Source organism: Pelobates fuscus, chromosome 3, assembly GCF_036172605.1.
Source record: "Pelobates fuscus isolate aPelFus1 chromosome 3, aPelFus1.pri, whole genome shotgun sequence".
Classification (NCBI taxonomy): Eukaryota; Metazoa; Chordata; class Amphibia; order Anura; family Pelobatidae; genus Pelobates; species Pelobates fuscus.
The window spans coordinates 302,024,627-302,036,897 of NC_086319.1; the positions used below are offsets into that span (position 1 = coordinate 302,024,627).

The following is a 12,271-nucleotide window of genomic DNA, read 5'->3' on the forward strand; positions in this document are numbered from 1 at the left end:
AAAACATGTCAAAGCATCAATGTTCTAACGAATTGCTCTGGACAGTTTAAAAATGTAGATGTTGCTTCCTACACATCTTCCCAATCAGGTCCCTCAGTGTGGCCATGTTTGTGATATCCAGATACCCTTCCAATATTTCTGACAACAAAGAACAAGGCTTGACTAACCTAAGATGCAGATAGTTGTGAAACAGTGATCTATAAGCACCCACTTCCTGGCTTCCACCATGAGCCAGTAACTGGGAAATGTTCCAGAGACAATGATATTGGAAATATTCGATTTATGGCGTACCTTCCTCAGCCAGTTGAAGTGGTTATGGGGTTTGGAGTGTTCATTTAATCATAGTATATGTAAATTAAACAGATATTGATTGGGAAATGTAATTTAGTGAATAAAAGCGTTTTTGAACTCATTAAGTGACAGTTCATGTCTAAACAAGCCGGGCTAAAGACTAGACCATATCTGTCTTGATCTAGTATAAAAAACAAACAACATCCATAATGTAGAGCTTTTCTCAAACATATGAATAAGGAGAAATATTTTAACATAGAAAATCCCTTTATTTTTCTACTAAGAAAAAATTAATTACTTCTACTTAGCAAATTGGCTTCATAAAAAAGATGTGCAAAAGCAGTTAAATAATGTTAAATAGTAAAATTAAAAAATATAACAATAATATTTATTAATAAAATATTTTACCAGGAAAGATACATTGACATTTCTCTCATTTTCAAGTATGTCCTGGGTCCACAAAACAATGCATTGATACAATAGGTTACAATAAAATACAAAAACAATATTAATACACAATGTATACAAAATGTAACATAGAACAGGTAGGAAATATATAATCAACCATGATGCATGCATTCTGTTTTGAGGTATGTAGAGAGGGATCTCTTAAAGGACTTTAGGCTTAGGGAAGATTTGAAAGTGTGCGGGAGGCCGTTCCATAATTGGGGTGCTCTGTAAGAGAAGGAGGATCGGTCAGCTTTCTTTTTGTACTGAGGTAGACTAAATGAAGTGCTGGTACTGGATCGGAGGTTATAGGAGGTGGGAACAGCCGAGGAGAGCATTCTGCTCAGGTAGGGTGGGAGCTTCCCAGAAAAGCTCTTAAACACAAGGCTGGAAAGATGAAGGGTGCGTCTGGATTCCAGCGACAGCCAGTTTAGTTCTTTTAGCATGTCACAATGGTGGGTCCTGTAATTACATTGTAGCACAAATCGGCAGAACGAGTTATACAATGTATTGAGTTTATTAAGGTGGGTTTCTTTTAAATATAGTCTCCTCCTTTACTGTGTTGATTCCCTTTATGTATTTAAATGTTTCTATCATATCCCCCCTGTCTCCTCTCTCCTCCAAGCTATACATGTTAAGTTCCTTTAACCTTTCCTTGTAAAGGAACTAGCTTACACAAATCACACATATAAATCTGCCACATTGCCCATTTCTCCAAAAAATGTGTGTAGGGGGTGGCCAGAATAGCAAATTCCTTTAGATTTTTTTCATTTTTAGTATTTTTTTTTTTTTTCGTTGAGGGGTAAATTACTATCTACTGTTTGCAATTATCAAAATGTTACCTGCTGTTACTGAGCTTTTAATGATGTTGAAGTAATCACTATATCACCATTCCGATACCATTACCGGTTCTGTGAAAACGGCCTTATACTAAATACGACTTTGTTCAGTGTGCTAGTAAGGCTAACATTTCTACTCCATTACGGAAGAAGAATTATTGATACATTAATCTAACACTTAGCAAATTCAACAGCAACAGAAAACAGCTAGAAAACATATCAACAATGGATTGTAATTTGTAAATTTATCTAAATACCATATAGAAAACACATGATGCCTGCCTCAAATCCTCATAGATTGTAAGCTCATTTGAGCAGGGCGTTCTTCACCCCTAAACATCTTTCGATATTTGCAAAGTGCGGAGGCATATGTTGGCGCTATATAAATGCGAATAATAATGATAATTCACTTTCTATGTAATAATTTCCTTGCATAAAAAAATTAAACAGACTTTGTTATTATTATTATTGCCATTTATATAGCACCAGCAGATTCTGTAGCGCTTTACAATATTATGAGAGGGGGGATGTAACTATAAACAGGACAATTACAAGAAAACTTACAGGAACGATAGGTTAAAGAGGACTCTGCTCAAATGAGCTTACAGTCTATAGGAGGTGGGGTATAGAACACATTAGGACAGGAAATAGCAATAAAATAAGGTGGGAGTGAGGCAGACCTGGAGGAGAGAGTAGAGCGCTGCTCTTTAGGAGAGAGCAAGAGACAGGTATATGAGGTAGAGGTTACCCTGGGAGGCCATAAGCTTTCCTAAAGAGATGGGTTTTAAGGCACTTCTTAAACAATTAAAGACATGGGAAGAGTCTGATGGTGGTAGGCAGGTTATTCCATAGGAAGGGAGCCGCCTGCGAGAAGTCCTACAAGCGTGAGTTGGCCGTACGCATGCGAGAAGCGGACAGAAGAAGGTCATAGGCAGAGTGGAGAGACCGAGAAGGGGCATACCTATGGATCTGTGAAGAGACATAAGAGAGGCTACAATTGGTCAATGCTTTATTGGTATAGGTTGTCACTTTAAATTGACTCATATAGGATACAGGAAGCCAATGTAAAGACTGACAAAGGGGTCAGGTGTGAGAGGACCGACTAGAGAGGAAAATCAGTCTGGCGGCAGCGTTCATTATGGACTGTAGCAGGGCAATATGTTTTTTGGGAAGATCAATTAGGAGAGGGTTACAATAATCCGTGGGGGAAATTACTAGAGCATGGACAAGCTCTTTGGTACCATCTTGCGTAAGAGAGGGGCAGATGCGGGCTATGTTTTTAAGATGTAATCTACAGGACTTGGTAACATGCTGGATGTGAGGCTCAAAGTTGAGACCAGAATCAAGTATGACACCAAGACAGCATGCTTGCAAGGATGGACTGATGTGGAGTTTTAGAGAGATTTAGTTTTAGAAACATCCAGTCAGAGATGGAAGAAAGGCAAGCAGTAACACGTTGCAGGACAGCAGGGAAGAGATCCAGGGAGGAGAGATATATATGGGTGTCATCAGCATACAGGTGGTAGTGGCAATAAGTTTACCAAGAGAGGCAGTATAAAGAGAAAATAGAAGGGGACCAAGGACAGAGCCTTGGGGGACTCCAACCGAGACAGGACGAAGGGAGGAGGTATCATTAGAAAAGGAGACACTGAATGAGCGTTGGGAGAGATAAGAGGAAAACCACAAGAGAACAGAGTCACAGAGACCGAGTGATTGAAGAGTTTGAAGAAGGAGAGCATGATCAATGGTGTCAAAGGCAGCAGAGAGGTCAAGGAGAATTAGTATGGAGTAGTGGCCTTTGGATTTAGCATGCGATTAGGTCGTTAGTAACTCTGATAAGAGCAGTCTCAGTAGAGTGGAGGGGGTGGAAGCAAGATTGAAGAGGGTCAAGGAAAGAGTTGGAATTGACGAAACAAGTCAGATGGATAAAGACAAGTCTTTCCAGAAGCTTTGAGGAATAAGGGAGCAGAGATATGGGACGATAGTTAGAGGGGAAGACGGGTCGAGATATTTTTTTTTTTTTAGGATAGGTACTACAGTGGCATGTTTAAGGTCAGCAGGGCCAGTGCCAGGAGAGAGAGAGCAGTTGAAGATGTGTGCTATGGAAGACACAAGACAAGGGGAGAGTGATCTGATAAGGCGAGATGGGACAGGATCAAGCAGGCAAGTGGTGGGGCGAGGGGAAAGGAGGAGCATAGCCACCTCTTGTTCAGTAGCCGGGGAGAAAGTCTGAAAGGTGGGAAAGGCATGATCTACGTTTGGTTGAGAAAGAGAAAGGCAGGGTGGGGACAATTCTTTCCTTAGCTGTTCAATCTTGTCGGTAAAGTAGCATGCAAAGCTATCGGCTGTAAGGTTCGTTTGAGGGGTGACCACAGCAGGGTGAAGAAGAGAGTCTGCCTGGGTGTGAGACTTCTGCCTGGGTGTGAGACTTCCTCCAAGAGCGTTCAGCACAATGGGAGCATCTTTGCAGGTAGTGTGTTGATATATACAAATAAAAGTACAGAGTCACAGCGTGTTACCCAAATAGATCCCAAAAACACTCAAAACACCCGTGTGGTAACCTCTCTATCCACACTAAAAATCACAGCAAATCATATACATACAGTGGGTGGAATGTTTCGGTTCAGGGTTAGATATGATGGTATTGGGGTAGATGAAGTAACTGTGGAGATAAAAGTGTACAAGCACCTAGTGCAATATTGTACTGTGTAATAAAATTTCAACATACAATGTATAACTCAGTACTCACAAGGAGGGAGCCAATTGGAAATGGCTCAGTCCAGACGCCTGTGGGATAGTTAGAAGGGATCCCACTCCCTTCCAAAGTGCAGGTGATGTTCTGTATCTCTCAAAAAGGAATGTCCACACCAATATAGAATTGGGGACTAAGTCCTTTTATTGATAAAGTTAAAAGTGGATGTACAACACAGTAAAATAAAATGAAATAAAATCAAAACAACAAACTTGATAAAATCCACTAAAATGGTACTAGAGTAAATGAGTCCACTGTGGGATAAAAAGGATTGTGTTGATATAGTATGCCACAGTAAAACTAATACTACATCAATTGGATGACGATAATAGTTATCATTATATTTTAATGATCAAAAGCTTAACAGAGATATTTACCAAAGATTAGCAATTTGTTCAACTGGCTGACACACAATATTCAATTGTAGCAAAATTATAATACAAATAAACAAGAACCAACCCCAAAAAAAATTTGACCTAAACCCAACTAGCTTTAAATTGGACCTGAATTAAATCCTGAATAATTCTAAAACAAATAACAAGATTAACTGATTCAGTAGAATCATAGATGAATAAAACAATTAATTAATTGGGAAATTCCCTAATAATCAGGAACACAGGATCACCTGCTTAACCTATAAATCCACATGTGGGTGGATGGGTTAAAGATAGAAGAGGCGGCTGGCCTAGATACCTTCTACAATCTTGTGCTACCTTACACAATGTGCAGAGGGTATGGTAGAATGCTCTAACCAAATGCAGTGTAAGCACACTGTAAGCAGAAACATCTGTACCTATTTATCACCCCTATTTTTTGGTCTGGATTTCTTATCAGACATTTAAATTGAAACTTCATATCTGCATTTTGTCTGCTGACAATTATTACGCTAGTTGCTAATTATTTTTTTGTTCTATACATGTTTGGGGCCCTATACATTATTTTTGTATTAGATGTAGAAACATATGAAGCATAGCTGGGCTCCGAGAAATCATAAAGGAGGTGGATTGGAGGTGACACAACAGAATGACTTTCCTCCAGGCAGTCACAATGACTTGTGTCTCACTATGTAGCCTGCACTCCTACAGCTACACTGTAATCCTGTAAATAAATCCAGCATTCTACCAATAGCACTGACATCACAATGATCACACACATTTCATATGCCCCTCTTTACCCCCCTTACTGGCACCTTCCCAAATCCTGGACGCCTAAGCAATGATAACTTTCTCTCAATTGGCTATTACTAGATACTGATCTGTTAGCTTATTAGCTTACTGTGTGCTTATTAGGAAGAGCAGGTACCACCTCCCATTCCATTTCCACCTTATTATTTCCATACCTGAAGTCCACATTTTTCTAATCCAGACTCACTCCCCTTTTGTCATATCTGGTATGTTTACCAAGGCTTGTAGAGACAACTGTATGTCTTTATATGACATTGACTATTTGGATAAATTCAGAGAAGGCTTGAGATCACACAGGGATCTAAGTTACTGGTTTGGTGCCCCCCTCCCGCCCCTTCCTTCTTCACATAGGAATGCTAAATTGGTCCAAGCAATATGGTTCTGAAGGGCACTTCACGTTTTATTCCTTCTTGTTCTGACACTAGTGACCATCCCCTTTACTCCCTACGTTCTCCATTCTTTGTCTAATGTACTGCTGGTTTCTATCATAACACCTGATACTGCAATAGTACATTATTTTGGTTTCGGTTACTATCAAAATGAGTGACTGTGTGGAAATCGTAGAGAGAGCAGAAAGTTTCACGGTTGTTTTGTGTTTTGCTGGATGGCTCACTGATGACTAAAACGTAACATGGTAAAGAATTTAAGCTGTTTGTTTTTCTTTCTAAATCTCTCCCTTTACCTCAATAACACAATGACAAAGCCTAGGAGTAACCCATGTACAACCAATCTCTTCTACCTTCATAACAGAGTAATACATCTACAAATTTATGTCACAAGAAAAAAACCTTTTGCAACATTGATCTTTTTTCTGATGGACTACTGCAGCTCTTTATTCATTAGTTTACCTAATACCCTTTATCATGTTTTGTTCATTTTTTAAAAAATTTTTTTTGCTTAGCCCGAAGAATAAATTTTCTCTAATCTAAAACCACAATTGTCACATAAAATAAACATTATGGATTCCAGTAAAGTTGTAAGCCACTCTTCTTACCTTCAAAGCTCTCAATCTCCCCCCTCCCCCCCCCCCCCCATCTCATATCTCATCAATGAACATCCTTTTTACTCCTGTATACCCACTATGGGTGTCTTGTTGATAATCTCCACTATTATATATAGACTAAAACCTTTGTTTTAAATGTAAAGCCATATCTACACATTGCTATAAATGAGATTGAGATTGAGATACACAACAATCCAGCCTTGCTGTTATTGGGAAATAAAACAATATTATTATTATTTATATAGCGCCAGCAGCTTCCATAGCGCTGTATCTGGTTTATTCACTAAAGTGAGAATTCAAAGTGAATTACGAAGTTATGGTCGAAAGAGCTAAAATGGAAAAGTTCTACAAGTCAGCTATTCTTTCACTTATGCTACTCTAGCCTTAAATATGAAATTCACTTTGTAAAGAACCCCGCAGGTGTGTCAACTGACTACTGAGTGTACATGGATATACTACAATCTGGATGCACTGAAAAATAGCCTTACTGAGTATATGTACCCACTCTGTAACATTGGACTCCCCACAATGGAAGCTTACTTATTCCTATGCATCCTTCTTCATTAATACATTAAATCGTAACTTCACTGATACCCTTATTCAGCCTTGCAACATAGCCTGAGTGATATCAAGGCACAATATGCAATGACACACTTTGAAACTTGACCTTAGTGAGACACGTCTGTAAACATGTTAATAAGTGTCCTCAGCTCAACTTAACTCAAACTACTACAAAAATAATCTGCACACAATGAAAAGAAATGCTACTCATTTAATTGTAACCAACGTCTGTATGAATTTAATGCTTTCATTGGAGAGGCAAAAAAAATGCACTGAATTAATAGAAAGCTACGATAAAGTACAGAATATAATATATTTGAATACAATAATTTAGTTTATAACACAGTATACAGTTACACTTTCTTTTGAAGACTGCGGTAACATTGTCTATCAATAACTTTCTAGAGCGCGGTCTAGCCCTTTCAATGTGCCTACTAAGTTTCTAAGTATTAACTATGAATTATTATAAGGACCCTTATTATATAGTCACCAGAAAAGGGTGTAAGTGCGCATATACATGCTCTTCACTATACTTATTATCTGTCATCCCTTTGGTGAGCCAAATATTTTATGTGGAATTCATTTCTTAGCCTGAAAGTGGGGCATAGATCATTCTACTGACAACTATTGACTCTTTACTGCACAGCATAGCATGTCACCCTAAGAATATTCCACAACAAAACCTGTGTAAAGTAATGAGTTTTAATGTAACAGCATGTGAAGTAAACAGCTTCTTAAACAGATCTATAAGCAAAGACTCACAACTGAGTTGGAGCACTGTAATATTATAGCACATCCCAAATCTACATTATGCATGTCAGTGAGGTAGCTCAGTTGGTAAATGCCCTTACTACTAAGCCTGTTCAACAATGCATGCTCAAGGTTCAAATCCTAACAGGGTCAACTCAGCCCTCCATCCTTCTGAGTTTGATAAAATGAGTGCCATCAATTAGGTAATCTATTATGCAGCTGCTGATTTGGTTAATTCTGAGAGTGTGTGCTGAGTCCCAGTCCAATCTGTATTCTACCCAAACATAGAATTCCAGCGTACGACATAAATTACTTTATTAGAGTATAGGTCATAGAATATATAATCTCACGCTTATACAATTCTATAGAATGTATCATATCTAACACCAGGGTTTCCCGATTAGTACATCCAAAATGGCCGTTATGTCCCCGGAAGTGGGAAACAGGAGAGATCGTTAGACTGTGATCTTACTCTTGCCTGCCTACAGCCATTTCAGACTCACCTGATTGTGAGAGTTACGTGTAGGAAATCTCTCTGTCTTTTATGCTCAGCTATTTTTCAATCAGTATTGTGCCCAATGTGGCTTCACGTAAGAATTATTTGTTTTATTGTGCTGCCCTTTATATAGGCGCCCAATGTGGCATCTGAGTACAGTTATTTGTTTGTTTTTCTAGAGTCAGATTGTGCTGGTTAAAAGTGTGCTGCTGAAAATATTTGTATATCAAATGTTTCCCCTATTTACTTGGGATGATGTTTTTTTTGATTTTGTTAAATTTTATTAGAAATCATTTTATTTAAAAAAAATAATAATAAAAAAAAAAAACATTAAAAGGTTTGTGCTTTGACGCAAATGTTTTTTTGAGGGGTTCCATGATGTTGGCACACCATGCCAAAGGGTTCCATGGGAAAAATTAATTTAGAACCTCTGTCTACCACTATCTCAAAGGACTGTTATCTCTCAGTGTTTAAATGATGGTATTTGCAAGAGTGTTAGGTTCCAGTGTATAGGCGTTGCTATGTGTAGAGTTACGTTGTACCATATAGGTGATGCTAAATGTACAGGTGTCATATTATATTGTTTAGATTTATGATACATGTACATCTATTATATAACAGTGTATAGCTTTATTCTATATTCAGTTGTTATATTAGAGTGTATAGGTTTATGCAATGTGTACAGGTGTTTTACTAAAGTGAATAGGTTTAAGGTATATGTACAGGTATTATATTACACGGTATAGCTTTATGATATATGTAAAGGTATTACATCCCAACGAATAGGTTTATGATCAATCAGGCTTTCATCCAAGTCACTCAACTTCAACTGCCCTCTTAAAAGTTTGCAATGCCATCCAAATTGGCATGGAACAAGGAGACTTATAACAAGATTTTCCTTGATTTTGCCAAGACATTTGACATAGTAGACCATGGAATTATTTTGCAAGAACGTAAAAAACTCAGGCATTGGTGATTGTCCGCTAACCTGGATTCGATCTTATGTTTCAGACCGATTGCAATATGTGGCCATTTCTGAAAGCGCTTCCCTCCCTCTACCAGTCACGTGTGGTGTTTCCCAAGGCTCCATACTCTGCCCCCTGCTATTGACATTACTTATAAATGATCTGCCTAATGTCTGCAAATCCTCAACTGTACACATGTATGCAGACGACACTGTAATCTACGCTAGTAAACCCAAGCTACCGCAGCTTGAGGCTGTGCTCCAAAACCAATTCACAGAGGTAGAAAAATAGATAGCGGATAACAAACTCTTCCTAAACACTGACAAAACTGTTACAATGATCTTTGGAACTGTACCTAAATTACGTAAACTACAAAATCAACAATTGTGCATCAGAACAGATTCAAATAGCACACTGACATCAGTCTGTTCTTTTAAATATCTAGGTATGTTGCTAGACCCCAATCTATCTTTTGGCCTTCACATTGAAAAAATCTCTTCAAAACTTTTCCCAAAACTAGGTGCCCTGTACAGAAACAAATCCTGCCTAAGCCCTACAGTAAGGAAACAGATAGTGCAACAGATGCTAATGCCGGTCATTAATTATGGGGATGTAGCGTGTGCACCTGCACCGCAAACCCACCTTAATAAACTTAATACGTTATATAATTCGTTCTGACACTTTTTACTAGATTGTAATTACTTTACCCACCACTGTCACATGTTAAAAGAGCTACACTGGCTGTCGCTAGAATCCCGACAAACTTCATCTTTCCAGCCTTGTGCATAAAAGCATTTCTGGGAAGCTCCCACCCTACCTGAGTAGAATGCTCTCCCAGGGTGTTCCCACCTCCTATAACCTCCGGTCCAGTACTAGCACGATATTTAGCATAGCCCCATACCAAAAATAAAGTGGCTCGATCCTCAGTTTCCTACACAACACCGCAATTATGGAATAACTTCAGGGACACAGTCAAATCTTTATTCCATCTAAACTCTTTTAAGAGATCTATGGCAACATACTTCAGCACAGAATGCACCTGTCATGGTTGAATATATTTATGACCAGTTATGTATTACATTTATATATGTGTGTGTATATAGAGTTTGTATATTGCATTTTTGTAATATTGTATCAATGCAAAGTTTTGTGGACAAAGACCCAGGAAATACTTCAAAACGAGAGAAATTTCAATGTATCCATCCTGGTGAAATATTTTATAAATAAATGAATAAATATATCTACAAATGTTATATCCCAATGTATATGTTTATGCTATATCTACATGTATTATATAACAATGTATATGTTTATGATATATCTACAAAATGCTATATCCCAATGTATAGGTTTATGCTACATATACATATGCTATATTGCAGTGTATATGTTTATGATATACATGCAGGTGTTATACCACAGTGTATATGTGAAGGGTATATCCACAGCTGTTATATCACATTGTATAGGTTTATTATATTATGTGCACGTGCTATATTACAATGTATATGTTTATATTATATGTACAGGTATTATATTTTAATGTATAGGTTTATGATATATTATATGACAATGTATATGATATATGTACAGTTGCTGTATTACAATGTATATGGATATGCTATATGTACAGATGATATAGTACAATGTATATGTGTATGTAATATGTACAGTTGCTGTATTACAATGTAAATGTGTATGCTATATGTACAGTTGCTGTATTACAATGTATATGGATATGCTATATGTACAGTTGCTATATTACAATGTATATGGATATGCTATATGTACAGATGATATATTACAATGTATATGTGTATGCTATATGTACATTTGCTGTACTACAATGTATATGTGTATGCTATATGTACAGTTGCTGTACTACAATGTATATGGATATGTTATATGTACAGTTGCTGTATTACAATGTATATGAATATGCTATATGTACAGTATTGCGATGTACATGATATAAGTATAGGTGTTACCTTGCGATGCTGGATCTCCAGGTTACAGAGTGGTCTGGGCAGTATGGGATGCTTTTTGTCTGGCTGTCCGTTCTCAATGGTCCCATTAGTGGTTGTCATGTTTGTAGTCCCTGCTGTGAACGAGTCCCCGGTTCCTGAAATACAGAGCTTGTCTCCTCCACTAATGAGCGATGTCCAGCTCTGTATGAGCTGCCAGGCGAGCTCCTCTCCCTTTAATAGCTCAAGTCAGGAGCAGGGCTGCTACTGGCTCTGTGAGCTGGAGCTGATTGGTCGCTGGGAGCAGGCGTGCCAGTCTATATACCACCCAAACATCTTCCCCTGTTTCCCAGCCCTGTGTGGGAGAGCCCCATAGAGCAGTGTCTATGGATTACATTAGCTGCATGGGATAAAGCTGCTGGGTGTGCTATATACAGAGGGGGCTGCTAGAGATGCACGCTGTCAGAGAGGAGACATTGATTAGAATATTTTTATTAATTCTGGTGCAGTGTGTATGTCACTCGTTCCTGTGAGATTGTTACATGTAGTCCATGGTTCTATTCTAGAATAGGAGCTGTGAAGGATAATATGTGTTACATGTGTGAGAATAAGAAGGGGGTGTGGTGTATACAAATAGCTGGATGACAGTGACAATTCATTATACTGACTGGAAAATTGGATTTGCGTGTCTTTCAGAGAAAATGTTGGTAATGATAATGTGTCCTGATGTCTGTACTAGGGAGAAATAAAAAAAATGTGAATGTTCTGATGGCTGGATATTAGGAGTTGGGAGGTTTTGTGCCTTAAAGGACCACTATAGGCACCCAGATCACTTCAGCTCAATGAAGTGGTCGGGGTGCCAGGTCCATCTAGGGTTAACCCTGCAGCTGTAAACATAGCAGTTTCAGAGAAACTGCTATGTTTGCATATGGGTTAATCCAGCCTCTAGTGGCTGTCTCATTGATAGCCGCTAGAGGTGCTTCCGCTTCTCACTGGGAAAATAACAGTGAGAAGAGGCC

General features: G+C 38.3%; 1 protein-coding gene across 1 annotated transcript in view; it reads right to left on the bottom strand.

Moving 5' to 3' along the window:
- Window positions 1–11,471, bottom strand: part of ALDH1A3 (aldehyde dehydrogenase 1 family member A3) — a 35,100-nt gene extending 23,629 nt beyond the window's left edge. Inside the window, exon 1 of the mRNA XM_063448823.1 lies at window positions 11,277–11,471. Coding sequence (XP_063304893.1) covers window positions 11,277–11,375 — 99 coding nt within the window. The 5' untranslated portion in view covers window positions 11,376–11,471. The remainder of the gene's footprint in view (window positions 1–11,276) is intronic.
- Window positions 11,472–12,271: the final 800 nt, after the last annotated feature.